The 14,942-nt window shown below is 42.1% G+C and overlaps 1 protein-coding gene and 1 non-coding gene across 3 annotated transcripts in view; one reads left to right on the plus strand and one right to left on the minus strand.

Moving 5' to 3' along the window:
• The window catches only part of TUSC3 (tumor suppressor candidate 3), a 187,421-nt gene that overhangs the window by 60,431 nt on the left and 112,048 nt on the right, over positions 1–14,942 (plus strand). For both annotated transcript variants that reach the window (XM_060246403.1, XM_060246404.1), the window contains one exon: positions 13,425–13,542. In XM_060246403.1, coding sequence (XP_060102386.1) covers positions 13,425–13,542 — 118 coding nt within the window. The remainder of the gene's footprint in view (positions 1–13,424; positions 13,543–14,942) is intronic.
• Positions 14,116–14,185, minus strand: TRNAA-AGC (transfer RNA alanine (anticodon AGC)). The gene has a single exon. It is a non-coding gene; the product is annotated as a tRNA-Ala (tRNA).

The raw sequence follows: 14,942 nt of genomic DNA on the forward strand, positions 1-14,942 counted from the left end.
TTAGACTAACTTAAGACTCTTTAGATATTGAGCTAAAACTTTATGACATTAAACTTATTCAGTAGTATATTATAATCATAAACGTAACTGCACATTAATTATGAGGAAAATTCATGTTTAATCCTTATATATGCTTGAAAATAGGTTATATAAGAGAGAATCCTGCAAGATCTTTCAGGGGGCATCTAATTTTCCTATCCTCCATTAATTCTTCATTAATTCTTCTTTACCTAGCCTTGTCCTGGATAGCCCAGGCTAGTCCTGTCTTGTCAGATCTCAGGGTTGGCCTTGGTTAGTATTTGGATGGGTGACCTCCAAGAAATACCAGGGACGTGATGCAAAGGCAGGCAATGGCAAACCATCTCTGAAATGTCTCTGTCTTAAAAACAAGTCTAGCTCATCACCTACTGGTACATAACACTAAAAGAATTGGAACTTCTGGCTGTCAAACAGTCTTAGGATCTCCTGGCTATTCTACACGCACAACCATACGATGATGATGATGATCCTCCTTCCCTGAAAGCTCCTATAGTCTCTCTCCTATCACTGTTCACTCCTTCCCGACTCTCAGCCAACTTACCTTGATCTGCTCCCTGCCTTCAGCTTTACTTTCTTCCCTCCCCCTCAGAACCTTTACCCAGGAAAACTGTGGCTCAGTAGCACAAGATGGACCCAGCTGCATGATGGTGAACCCAGCAGGATTTATATGTGACTCTCGCAAGGTCACCCAGCAAGATTCCATGGCAGAGTGGGGATTTGAACCTGAGTCTCCCAGATCCTAGTCTGAAATTCTTAACCACTACAACACACTGCGTTTTGTGAGAGCTGCTGTTGGCCAGCAGTATTGAGCAGCCAGGCCTGGGTCAATTATGGAAATTGTATGGTAGCTAAAACAACTCTGCCTTTTACTGACAGAAATGAAGGCTTCATCTGTCAGCACTGTTGTGATTTCCTAGTAATGCACACAGAGGAATTTGTTTTTCTTGAAACTACAGCCACTGTTTCTGTTATTTTGGGGGACTTTTGATCCCCTTCCCAGTGTGATTTTTAATTTTGTTTGTTTTGTTTTTAAGATTTCTGATTGTAGAAAGATCTGTCTTGTTTGTCCATGGCTCCAATCTCATTCTGTAGATTTTGGCCGTGTTGAGAATTAGATATATTGGTGATATGGGTATAGTATACACTGGAATTACTATTAATTGTGTAGATTGGCTTGTATAAATTATTCACATCCTGCATAAGTAAAACTTTGCCTTTGAAAGTTTTACTTATTTCAATAAAGAGAATATTTCATAGCACTTTGTCAGCACTTCCCCTAATTTTCAGTTTTCCCATCGGAAATACCAGGGGAGGGGGAGTCCAGTGTGTATTGCCTTTTTTCTTCATATTTTTCTCCCCCCCCCCCCTTGGGCCTTCAGATTGCTAAACTAGAACAGTCTGTCCTTCACCAGGCTAGGGCCATTGTAATGCTTGCAAAGTTCTGGAGCTGTGCAGAAATGTGAAATAAAAGCTTAAGTGGTCACATTGAATCAATATTAAAGGCTTGGATTTCACTGTCTTAACAGCACTGGAAATACAACCTGTGAGAAGAATAGGGTTGATTAAGATGGGTAGCCATGTTAGTTTGTAGCAGTAGAAAAGAGCAAGAAGTGAGCAGTGTCTCATAAAAGCTCATACCTTGCCACCAATTTTATTAGTCTTTAAGATGCGACTGGACTCTTGCTCTTTTCTACTAGGATATTATTTCTTAGAGCTCTTAGCCACAGTACAGCCTTTTATTGAAAGGAAATAAATTATTCGTTAAGTATATATTCCTCAGATAAATGTTTGAATTGGTACCCGGTTTATATGTCTAAAATGTCACCTCATTGCCCACAACACCCTCATGTTTGAACAGCACAAAAAACGTAAAAGTCTTTTGCTCCATATCCCATTTCCAGAAAATGGTTCAGTAATGGGGCATCTGTAACAGAATGATGGAGACAAGATTTGTGTTCCAGAGTCCTAGTCCTAGTCCTGAGTTGGTGAGTTGAAGTGCCAACATATCAGGAAATATACTACCCCATGTGAGTGACAATTGGTGAAAAACTTAGATGTAATAACCACCCCATTGGGGCTCTTGCATTCCCTACCTTGCAAAGCTTGGGAGCATACCCCACATTCTCTATTACCACATCTGAAATGTCCTATCATGGTTAGGGAGGTGCATGTTGAGGACCTCAGCCTAGCCTTGACCAATGTGTCTTTGATACTTTTTGTCCTTCGAAAACCAATCAATTGCAACTCCTCACATCCAGGGACATTTGATAATAGGTGCCGATTTTTTGAGATTAGTTTTTTGATGGGATATGCCAAAGAAGTGTAATTAAGGGCAAATGTTAATCTTTTCTGCTGTTCCAATTCTACATTTTTCTGTAACAAGGAGATTCTATCAATAGGGTTGGCTTGTTGTATCACCCTAGTTACAGCCGCTTCTGGGTATCCCCTGTTCCTAAAATCCTGTGCTGATCTTTCCCATTCCTGCACATAATCATAGAACTTGGTAGCATTGTGTTGGACAGTCTTCTCACTTCTTTGCTCAGCATACTTGATGTTAATGTGCATGCTTTTTAGCCATGAAATAAAAGCTTCTTCACAATCAGGCTCACTTAATATCACAAAAGTGTCATCAATGTAGCAATAGTATACAATGATCTTATAAAAAAGGGGGTTGTGCACATAAATAGAGCTCTCTTCCAACTCTGCCATTGGAAGATTAGCTAAACTGGGCGCAAAGGTGGAACCCATTGCTACACCCCTGGAAAAATGGACATATATTCTGACTTATGTTAGAAGACCTGATTTTATGCAATGAAGAAAAGGAGGACTGTGATGAAATAGTTCAACATCAGAATCAAGAAGTAGAAGTTAAAAATTTAGAAATGTCAACTACTATCTTGGAATAGAAGCAGAACAAGAGAAACATGGAAACTATCTTAATCAGAAGCAGAATAACTTAGAATTTTTGGAGTACATAAATATGAAAGGAACTGTCCCGCCCAGCCCGGGCGGGGACTGCACGGAGGAGACCCCCTGGCACCTGCCAGCCGTTCCAAGCCCTCGTCGTCGCCCCAAGAGCCTTCCCCACCTCTCCAAGCCCCCGTGGCGGCCCCACCCCTCACCTCGACTGACGGGGCGACAGCAGCCACCCGAGCGACGCCTCCCAGACGGCGAGCCCGGCTTCGAGTCCGCGAAGTCTGGCCAGGGCAAGACGCCGGGGAGCAAGAGGGAGAAGCTGAGCCCAGCACCGGGCCAGGAGGGGGAGAGCCGTTCGTCTTGTCGCAGCGCGAGACGCTCCATCGCAGCACGCAGCCGAGGGCTAGGACGCCCGAGGCACGCCCAGTCAGCCCAGCCCTGGCGCGCCTCTCCCGGGCATCTGAGGCTTTGAAGGGGGGAGGAGCCAGAGAGGGGCAGGACCCGGGAAGGGGGAAGGATGGGTCGGGAAGCATAAAAGGAGGGAGGGAGGAGGTCGCTGGCTGATGCGCAAAGAGGCTGCCTCGCGAGAGAGAGGGACAGGAGCCACGGCACAGCCAAGAGGGGAACGGGGGCCTGCGGTGAAGTAACCCAGCGGCCACCCCCCCTGTTTCTGAGACCTCCAGGGAACGCCCCAGAGTGCCCGGGAGGGGCAACGGCGACGCCAGGAGACCGGGAGGGGTACCGAAGACCCGACAGGAACTAATGCATCAAGGACTCCTGTGGAAACAAACTACCTGAACTAGCAAGGAAGTAGTGACCTTCTGCTTGACAACAAGCAATATAGAGAAGCAGTTGGATGACTGCTGTACATAAGCACGTTGAGGTGTCCAGATATCACAGCAGCTGTGGGCATGTTGTGTAGAAAGACAGAATCGCCAAGCAAAAGGGACTGAAATGCAATCAAAAGTACCTGCATGGCACTACACATCTGAAACTAAAGTTATCAGCAAGTGACCATCCCAGATTACTGGGATATATGGATGCAGACTGGGCAGGAGATACGGCAGATGGAAAGCTAACCAGTGGACATTTATTCTTCTATGGTGGTAGAGCAGTCAGCTGGAGCAGCAGGAAGCAAGAAACTGTAGCTGTGTCCTCAACTGAAGCTGTGTATATATCTGCAGCAGAACTGTGCAGACAACTGAAATGGATAGTGCAACTAAAGCAAGACTTCGAGATAGAGGAGTACAGCAGTACTCCTTGCACTCCAAAGCAGTACAGGTCCTTGAAGGCAACCAAGGGTGTATAAAACTTGCAGAGATTGAAAAGATAAAGTTAAAAACTAAACACATGGATGCAAAGTATCACCTAATAAGAAAAAATGCAAGAAGAAGGGTTTGTTGAGTTGAAATACTGTCCTACAGATGTAATGATTGCAGATGTGTACTCACCAAGCCACTTTCTTGAGAAAAGTTTGAAAGTCTACATAAGAATAGATGAATGTTGTGGACTTTGTATGGTACACTTTGAGAAGGGGTGTTGTAAAAAGCAATGTCTAGTGTACAAAGAAGATGCTGCAGGGGGCAACAAGAAGATTTAGATAGGATAGTAAGGTCAGCACCTTTTCTCCTGTTAAGTGTCATTCTTTTGTCTGTCTCCAGATTGCTGTTCTTGGGGCACTGCTAAATAAACCTTTGTCAACTCCTTAATCAGATTGTGCACAGTTGCTGTGTTAATGACTGTGGCAACATAGGTATCTCACACAAGTTAGCACCTTGGGACTATCTGATCCTGCCACTGCTGATATAAAGTCCACATTGGATGGGCTGCAAGAGGTCTTATCCACAAAGTATTGAGCAAAATGATCACAGCTGCCTGCAGACCAGCATCACCCTAGCTTGAAGAGGAACCAGAAGAGGCAACAACCTATGAATGTTGCCCTTTCTGGTTCTATCTGATGTCCCTTCCCCTTACCTGGCCTGTCCTCCTTCTACTACCTTATCCCCTTCCTTGCATCCTATTAATCATGGCACCACTCTTTGTCCCATTCTGCTACTTCAGACACATCTCCAGCTAGCAGGTGAGAGGAGCACAAGCAACCTCAAACAAGGGCAAACAACCACACTTAAACATGAGAGCCCAACTACCGACTCTCACCTGGATTTGGACAAGGGGGAAAAAAACCCTCAAAAACAACCAGCTCTCACCAGGTATAAGACATGCAGAATGATGTACTCTCACCCTCCCTCCTGCACAAAACAGCAGATCTATGGTCTTCTTCCAGGTTGACTTTGTATGGATAGCTTCAGTTTGCCAGGCACTACAGCTCAGAATCTAGAAACAAGGAATTGCTACAGGAGAAATTATCCCAGATTTTAAAAGGCATCCCAGTACACTGCTGTCTGATCTACTTGACCCATAAGATTGTAGGACTATGCCTCGGAACTAGTGTTTCCATAGCTGTGTGAGGAAGTGCTTGTGCAAATGGGTGATGAACACCTGTTCGATGAGGGTGGGTGAGGAAGGAAGGGAAGAGCCTCTTCAGTCTCATCCGCTTCCTATTTCATTTGAATCAGTGATTGGTGCTGTTGCTGGCAATTTGACTGGGGTGGCTCATATGTGTCAGCCTGTCAGTTGGTCTGAGGATAGGCACCAGTTTCTATATGTATATGTGGAATCCTGGGACTGTATATCCATATGGTTGCATGTTTTGGTATTATAATGTATAAATTATTCCAAAGGATGGATACTTTCAGTTGGCAGGCTGAAAACCCCCTAGATTGACTGTAAGAAGAAAAAGAACATTCATCATCTTGGCAAAATGTTCTATTGCACATACTCTGTTAGACTGAGCAGATAAAATGTTTGAGATTTGAGATTTGCATGGTATGGAACTATGGGCGGGGGGGGGGGAGTAAAAGTTGAGTGTAGATCAACCAGGTTGGCAGAGGGATGCAATCACACACCTCACTCCCTTGTTCAGGTTCCACATTTGGGGGTCAGTCATGGGGCACCTTGCTTCTGATGGTATCCCTGAAGATTAAGTAGAAGGGAGTGGGAAATGACTGGTAGCTGATCTTCCCTCCTGTTTTCCAGAGGTGTGTGACTCTGCTCAGTCTACACTCCTCATCCTCCTCCCTCTTTTTTTCCCTTTGATCCTTTTGCACCACAGTAATTGCTCTCCAGTTACGCAGCACTTTCATTTTCACCTTTATAAAATTAGTCGTCAGGCATGCTGTGCAAGTATGAGGAGTAAGGGGGCAACTGGGCTGCAAGCTGGATGAGCTCCACTTTGCAGAATAGCCTCTTAACAAAGCCCATGCCCAGCGCAAGATGAAAAACAGCTTGTGTAGCTTGATACCTGCTGTGCCTGCTGTCAGCAATACTGTATGTTCTTAATCACCATTCCTAAGCGAGGAACGAGGTGGATCTTGCCAAGGATATTTTATTCAAAACACTAATACGATCTTGCATGCTGCTTCTGTTTCCCTCTCTTGCTGAAGTTTTTGTGCCTTGGCTAGCAGAATTCAGGTATGCCAAAACGGTGGATAACTTTTACCGCTGCCACCTGGTCACCCTATTGCTTACCGCAAAAGTAGGGTTGCCAGCCTCCAGGTAGAGCCTGGAGATCTCCCATTTTTACAACTGATCTCCAGCTGGCAGAGATCAGCTCCCCTGGAGAAAACGGCTGATTTGAAGGGTGGACTCTGTGACATTGTACCAAGCTGAGGCCCCTCTCCCCCCCAAACCCCATCCTCTCCCAGATCCATCCCCAAAGTCTCCTGATATTTTCCAACACAGAGCTGGCAAGCCTACAAAAAAAGGGATGATTTTGAATGTCTTTCTGCTGTCTGGATCCAAAAATCCCTGGTCCAGTTCTGCTTCTCTCTTGTATAAGTTGAACTGGCATTTTATTATTTTTATACCATTCTTCAGATTCTTACATCAAAATAAATAAATGTTTCCCTATACAGTGTGTGTTTTTGTTTGGTTGTTTAACAGTCTTTGTGTCTCAGTAAATTAGCATTGCTTTCTGACCTGGCTAACCCAGGCTAGCCTGGTCTCATCAGAGTTTGGAAGCTAAGCAGGGTTGGCCCTGGCTAGTATTTGGGTGGGAGACCTTCAAGGAATACCAGGGTAGTGACGTAGAGGTAGGCGATGGCATGCCACCCCTGAATGTCTCTTGCCTTGAAAACCCTACGGGGTGCCATAAGTCAGCTGTGACTTGAGAGCAAATAAAATCAACAAAAATTAGCCTCGCATGTCATATGTATAAGGATTACTGCATGTAAAAATTGCATATCAAAACCATATGACAGCCATGCACTGTGCAAACGAGTTTGCTAAATCTTCAGAGAGAAGGATACAAAAAAAAACCCCCAAAAACCCAGCAGCCATAGGAGAAAAGATGAATGAAAAAGAACTGGAATGTTTGTTCATACCTGAGCACAAGTGAATGACTGTTTATAAGCCTGGGTTATTTCAGCTTCTTTGTCTCCAAATATCTCCCTCCTCTCACCCTTAAGCCAATGGCAAATTTGGAGGTATGTTCAGCTAAAATTCACAGAATTCCAAGGGAACTTAAGATGTGCTGAATGAGCTCTTCCCGTAAGAAGCTGAAGGCACTACATGCACCTTGATCCCATTTTATCCTCTCAGCATCTGATGAAACTTAACTATGAGAAGGCAGCTTGTCCAAGTGAGCTTTGTGGTTTAAGAAAAAGAATTCAAACCAGGTTTTTCTCTTCCTCTGTCTTGTCTTTCCTTCCCCTCTTCCCCCCTCCCCCAGTTTCCATTACAAGTCACCAGTTTCACGTAAAGCAATTTCCCCATGGTGAAAATATTTGCTTACTATTCCTCCATGACCTCTGCCCCAAGGGAGGCATAGTATTTTCTCCAGCTATCTGAACAGAGGTGGGGAAAATTGGGTGTGCTGCACAGGGGGAATTTAAATCCAATCTGGTTCTCCCTCATTCTCATTAACATGTGGGAAAAAATGGTATAGCTTTTTCTCCACAGCTGCATTCTGGACAATCATGCCCTGCATGTACTTAGCTGGACCTATGAACAGCCTGTGCTTCACCCAAAAGCTTGTTGCTCTTCTCAATCTAAAGGGGTCATAGGTCTCTTTAAAACTCTGTTTTACCTTCCTCCTCTCCCTTAGCCTAAATAAATTGTCTCTGGCTTGCTCTGCTGCTACTGCAAATGCAAGCAAATGTCAAATAACAAGCTAGAGATTCCAAAAACTGTAGAAACCTCCCCCCCCAAAAAAGGTGGTAAACATTCATTAATTAGCTATTTAATTTAAAGATACAAAGTGCTTGAATGCAGCAAATGTATAAGCTGACATGGCCATGCTCTCTGCATGTCTTTATGCTTTTACATAAATAGCTTGCCATCAACAAGGCTGAAGAAAATGATGGGGTTGGGCTTGAAGCGATGTTATCATTTTTTGTTCTTCTGTTAAAACTTCCAGCATTTCTATTAGTGTTGGTTTTAACACAACTCTGTCCTGCGATTATTACTTAAGCCCCGGCGAAATTCGTTCAATGCTGCATGACTGCCCTCTACAGGATGCTTGCGAACATGCTTCACCATGTTAATTCCAAAGTGGCAGCTTCTGGGTGGCAATAAGGAATGCCAGCTTTCCGACTCTTCCCTACTAAATGAGGCTTGGGAAGAAATGAAGAACTCTCTGCTCCCCAACTGACAGCAAAAAAGCAAACGTTTGGCTTTCTTTCTGTTCCACACAAAGAGCATCCAGCATCAGGCAGTTTTGTTTTGTTCTCTTCGTGGTGCAGAACTGTTGCTGGGTTTTTTTCTTCCTCCCACAGTGCCTCTGACAGAATTGATTGATTGATTGATTGATTGATTGAATTTCATTTTCTGAGTAAAGACTTGCATCTGGAACTCACCAATCTCAATCTTGCACCCCAACTCCTACACCTGATGTCCAGTATTTTAACCTATTTTCTGTTTTTCAACCCATTGTTCCTTTAACCTGTTTTTACACGCCATTAAAGGTTGGTTGGTTGATTGATTGACAGAATGGGCTTTTCTATCCAAAACAGGGTTTGAGGTCCAGTTTAGCTTCAGCATCTTCTGCTGGTTGACTTGCTTACTGGTGATTGTGCCTGTTTCACTTGAATGTCTGCATTCTTTTGGGTAGGAAAGCACTGCTGTGCTGCAGTAGGTTTAAAAAAAAATAGGTGTTGCTAAACCTTGTGGCAGGGGAAAACATTACTCTGTTGCACTCACTGTTGCATTCTTTGTCCAGTCTGACCGTTGCTACGGACAGACCTGCTTTTGTATCATTGAAGGCATTGTGTTTGAGAGGATGTCATGTGGTTTGATCTTAGCTGACATTGCAATCAGAAAGTGATATAGCAGCTCCAAGCCCTCCCCGCCGTCGTCTTCAGAGATATTAGCAACAATGCTCGAGGGGGCATCAGGTGGATGGTGCTGAAGAGAAATTTAAGTTGTGGGTGTTTGTTGGGTCATGTTCGGGTCAGGAAGGTTCCCCCCATACACACACTGCCCAGGTTTTGTTATTAAACTATAACCCATCCCTGTTGCTTAAGGTGGCACACAATTACAAAAATTAAAATACAGATAAAATATAGTCAATTCAGTTCATCTCCCCTCTCCAAGAAAATACCTGCATCTTAAAAACCCCATTAAAGCCCAGGCATATAAATTGGATATAATGTGCCTTCTTAAAAAGTTGGAAGATGGCGCCCCCCCCCCGAAGTTGGTGTTGGGGAAAGAACTTTATGTCATTTTGCAAACAAGTTCACAGAAGTTATCAGTTTTTACTATATCACCTGTCACCCATTTTTTTTTAAAACACCTTGTTAAATACAATTGAAATCATAGTGAAAGGAACCATTTCCCGTACTCCGGAATCTATTCTACTTAACTACTGGCCAGATAATAAGTTTTCTCGACAAAAGACGGAACTCATTTCTTTATTAATTCTGGCAGGGAAAATTCTTTTGGCCAAATTCTGGAAAGCCGCAAAATTACCTTCTATATCCCTGTGGTTCCAAAAGGTATGGGATATTGTAATACAAGATAAAATCGCCTCTCAACTCATTTTTAGTGATAACCCCAAATTAGGGGAACATTTTTTCGAGAAATGGTTTACTTTTCTTGATTTTGTAAATGCAAATTCGACAAGGAAAAATAAGATGCCAAAAAAGTATTTGAACTTTATCTTGTATTAATTTACTTGTCCTCACATATGGCTGGCTCCAGGTTTGGTTGTGTGTGTGTGAAGAGTTGGTGCAAAGGCCCCCTCCACCCCCCCCCTTTTTTTTTCTTTCTCCATTAATGAAATTGGGCTTGAACATAGTTTTGGTCTTTGTATTAATGTTTGTTTTTGCCTTTTGTATGATGTTATATGAAAATAAAATATAAAATTTTGAGTTTAAAAAAAACTTTTCAAATACTAAAAAAACTTTTTAATAATAGTAATAGCAAACACTTAAAAGTAATAGTAAAAAACTCCAATTGCTCTGAGTTTAGAGGATTAAAGGAAGAAACAGATGAAAAGAAGGGAAAGTATTCAATGTTTTTTTACCCTGAAGTAACTTCAGAGAAACTGTTTTCCTTTTCTTCTCAGAATCCAGAGACTCTTTGCCTATACTGACACAGGCTCCCTGTACCGATGCATGTTTAATTTCAAGTAAATCCCATTGGTTTAAATAGGATTAATACTTGGCAGTGTGCACAAGATTATAGCCAAGGAAACATGCATAGGTACAAGAGACTTGTGAATAGATCTAACTCCACACACCCCCGCCCCCTGGTCTTTTCTCTCCGAGAGAGTGCTGCAAATACAGAGGTTTATAAGCCATTTCATTTTCCTGAATGATGGAGGTTTTCTTGTGTGAATGTTTATTCCTTGTTTTGTCTTGATGTGGTGGCTTTGGGATGCTTCCTGTTGTCTGCTGTTCTGAACTAATGTGCTGCTGACTAATAGTCATCGTGTTTGTATATGGCACTAAGCCATATGTGAACATCTTCTGGGCCTTTCCGTTTTGTTTGCAGGAAGTAGCGTTTGGTGCAGGCCTCAAAGGTGCAAGTTGTTGCTTCAACTATGACTGTTATACACATTTATTAAAATTCTGCCTTTCTTTTGTAGCTAAAGGTGGTTTACAGTTCTAAAATAAAGTCATCCATAAAATAGATAAGCCCCATTAACCACCTTCCCCCAAATGCCTGCTGCTCAAACCCAATTAAAAGTCCTCGTAACCCCCCCCCCCAAAAAAAAAGCTTAAAGTGCCTTGAGAGAAGTTCTAAGGATAGTGTCCTTCTCTCTCTCCTCAGGGAAGCCAACTTTGAAAAGAAATAGACCCTGGTAGATGCCAGGCTGGAAACCTTAAGAAGCTAGGCAATTAGAAAGTGGCTTGAGGGAAAGTAGAGATGGGTCCAAACCCACAAAGGTCTCTAAAGGGCACCTTGGATTTAACTCTGAAATGAACTGGCACATAACCTAGGGGGCAAGGCATTCACATATTCCCCTGTTAAATGGGAGGAGTGACCGTTTTGGATCTTGAGAGATATTTTCACATAGAGTAAAAGAAGGCAGAAGGAAGCAATTGGGGGACTGACTTGGGCTAGTGGATTAATGTACTCCAAATTAGATCAATCTGAAGTGACAACCTTCCCTATGAAATGATTATATGAATGATGCTTTTTCCTTGGCAGAGAATAACACCTTGGGTTTCTTTTGTGGCTAAAGCTGAGTTGATTCATCACTGTGAGGCCTTGATTAATGTTCTGATGGCCAAGTATGGGGGATCTGAAGGCTATTACAAAAAGAGGAATATAAACCCAGTCCTAAACTAAATTAGGTGCAATGAAGAACAATGTTAAAAATGAATTAAACAAAATAAATTTATTGTATAGTGCATTTAAAAGATATACTAAAAACATGGGCTTTGAATTTAGCCTCTAGACAGAAACCCCCAGACTAAGTAGTCCTCAATGTATATTAATTATCAGGAATCAATATCCACAGGTTGACACTGGTCCTAGCATCAAAGTAGAGAGAAGGGACAAAATAGAATGAGAGGAGAAAAGGGCAAATAATAAAAGTATATTTGCATGAAGGCAGCTTGGGATGTCAGCTTGGGAGAGCCAGTTTGGTGTAGTGGTAAAGTGTGCGGACTCTTATCTGGGAGAACCGGGTTTGATTCCCCACTCCTCCACTTGCACCTGCTAGCATGGCCTTGGGTCAGCCATAGCTCTGGCAGAGGTTGTCCTTGAAAGGGCAGCTGCTGTGAGAACCCTCTCCAGCCCCACCCACCTCACAGGGTGTCTGTTGTGGGGGAGGAAGGTAAAGGAGATTGTGAGCCACTCTGAGACTCTTCGGAGTGGAGGGCGGGATATAAATCCAATATCTTCTTCTTCTTCTTCTTCATGAATTTTCCTTCAATTTTATTTCACATGGTGATTGTAAAGACAGCAAATGTTAAAATAACGATACATTACATTGGTTTTTTTTAAAGATGCTTCTTAAACTTTCTAGATTGGAAAGAGATGAATGCACAGTTAAATATTACTTTGCCGCTATTGAATCCAGTCTAATGAGAATGTGCCTTGGTGGCAGTGACAGTGAATCAGAGCTATCGTTCATAATGAGTCTTTGGTGTGCATTCGGTTATTTATGGGTGCAGTAGAGAGCAATCAATTGCTCTCCAGTCACCACCTAGGTTGGGAGAGATCAGTGAAGGGCCACTTTCAAGTAAACAGTCCTGATCCCTGAGGAGACTCAGATTGAGTAGTCATCTCTTTATGACAGCAGTACAGATATGAAACCTTGTTTCCATATGCCTAAACTTGGTTAGAAATTCTTCCCTTTGGCATTCATTCCTCCTTTTTCACCTAGACTCTTGATTTATCTTGTCTGATGTTTATTTCCACCAGATTATGTACTAGGACCCATCAGCATGGACTCTATTTTCTAAAGTGTTTGCAGAGTCTCCTAGGATCTCTGCTTTAAAACGGAGTGTTTCTGTGGAATATTTTTTTTTTTATGATGACATTGTGCTAACTGTAAATTAGCTCAGTAATTTAATTCTGGCTGGCATTCTTTTTTTCACCTGTAGTTGATGATCTGAGCATATTGCAATGGTGTAAGCAATGGTCTTTCAGCCTTTGTCCCCATCTATATTCTGATATTTACCTTTCATGTTGTTACAGCAATTGAACATTATTGAGATCATATATGTGAAACATTTCAGATAGTTTAGTATTTTTATTGTTGTATCCATGACTTTTCTCCCTTTTGTTTCTAGTGTCTTTAACTTGGTTACAGGGTTTTCTTATAGGTATGACTAGGAAAAGTTGGGGAAAGTAAAGCATGTAACATTTTTATGTTAGGTTAATGGTGTATGTAATTATGAGGAACTTGAATGTGTCCGTCTCCTCTCTCTATCTCCCCCTCCTCCCCTTCCTTCTAGGCAAGCCAATGAAGAGTACCAAGTACTGGCTAACTCATGGCGATACTCTTCAGCATTTTCAAACAAGCTTTTCTTTACTATAGTTGATTATGATGAGGGAGCAGATGTTTTCCAGCAGGTAAGAATGTGAGATAAATGATAAAATGTGTGTAACTCTTTTTAAAAGGAGTATATTAATTTGCTTTATTATATATTCCATTTCAGATTTTTGTTATTAAAAATGATAGGTAAGCACTGATATTTGATGAAGTTACTAATATGAACATAATCATAGTTTGAGAACCAAATACATAAGCTGGAATTTTTTGCCATTCTAAGATATAGAAAGTGAGTTGGATCCATTGGTAGGCTGGCAACACAAGAGAAGAGGCAAAAACCCAACCCAAAGCTGGAACTAGAAACTTAAAAGGTTGAGGGTACAAGCATATATAAAAAAGATTAAACAAAATATAAACTATAATGATAAAATGCACCTAAATAGTTCATTAAAAAGCTAAATAGGCTTTTAGGCCATACCGACCACACATTGTATAGTGCACATTACAAACAACCTAGTATATACATGAACCCATGAAACTGCCTTATACTGAATCACACTCATCAAGGTCAGTGCTGTTTACTCAGGCTGGCAGGGGCTCTCCAAGTTCTCAGGCAGAGGTCTTTCACGTCACCTACTGCCAGATCTTCTAACTGGAGATACCAGGGGATTGAACCTGGGACCTTCTGCATGCTAAGCAGATACTCTACCACTGAGTCATAGCCCTATTAGTGGCGCTGATTGGAAAGAATAAACAAATGAAATCAGACCTGATACGTTTTGACCATCAAGGCTTTCTTCAGTGGGCCCAGTTTAATACCACATACACAGTACATGAAGGAATCTATCTCAGTTAACCTTTTAAGGTCATGTGCATGCCTAAAAAATTAATAATGAATCAAATTAATATTGTCAGTAATTTACAAAATTAGATTGAATCACTTAAAAAATAAAATTAAGGTTGAAAAAATTGTTGGCTTTTGTAGCTGAGATTTGCCTGGTCTGATTTAATTCATTTATAATTATAAAAGCACCATCACTTGGATAGCCCAGGCTAGCCTAATCTCATCCAATCTTGGAAGCTAAGTAGGGACAGCCCTGACCAGTATTTGAATGGGAGACCTCCGAGGAATACCAGGGTCACGACATAGAGGCAGGCAAATGCAAACCACCTCTGAACATCTCTTGCCTTAAAAATTGTATGGGGTCTCCATAAGTCAGCTGTGATTTGACTGCACTTTCCACCACCATTATAAAAGCAAACAAGGTTCCATCCATGTTATTACTCCCCCACCTCACACCAGTCTCAGTATAACTTTATTCTGATCCTGAATTTGAAAGAGTAACCACTCAAACTTAGATGATTTGAATTTCCTAATATTTGGAACTCCATTAGTCAGTAGGAAACTACCCAAAACAAGAGGAACTGCTTCTTTTAAAATATTTGTGTTGAGTTCTCTGACCCTTTCTTGGGCCCTGTG

The sequence above is a fragment of the Heteronotia binoei genome, chromosome 9 (genome assembly GCF_032191835.1).
Source record: "Heteronotia binoei isolate CCM8104 ecotype False Entrance Well chromosome 9, APGP_CSIRO_Hbin_v1, whole genome shotgun sequence".
NCBI lineage: Eukaryota > Metazoa > Chordata > Lepidosauria > Squamata > Gekkonidae > Heteronotia > Heteronotia binoei.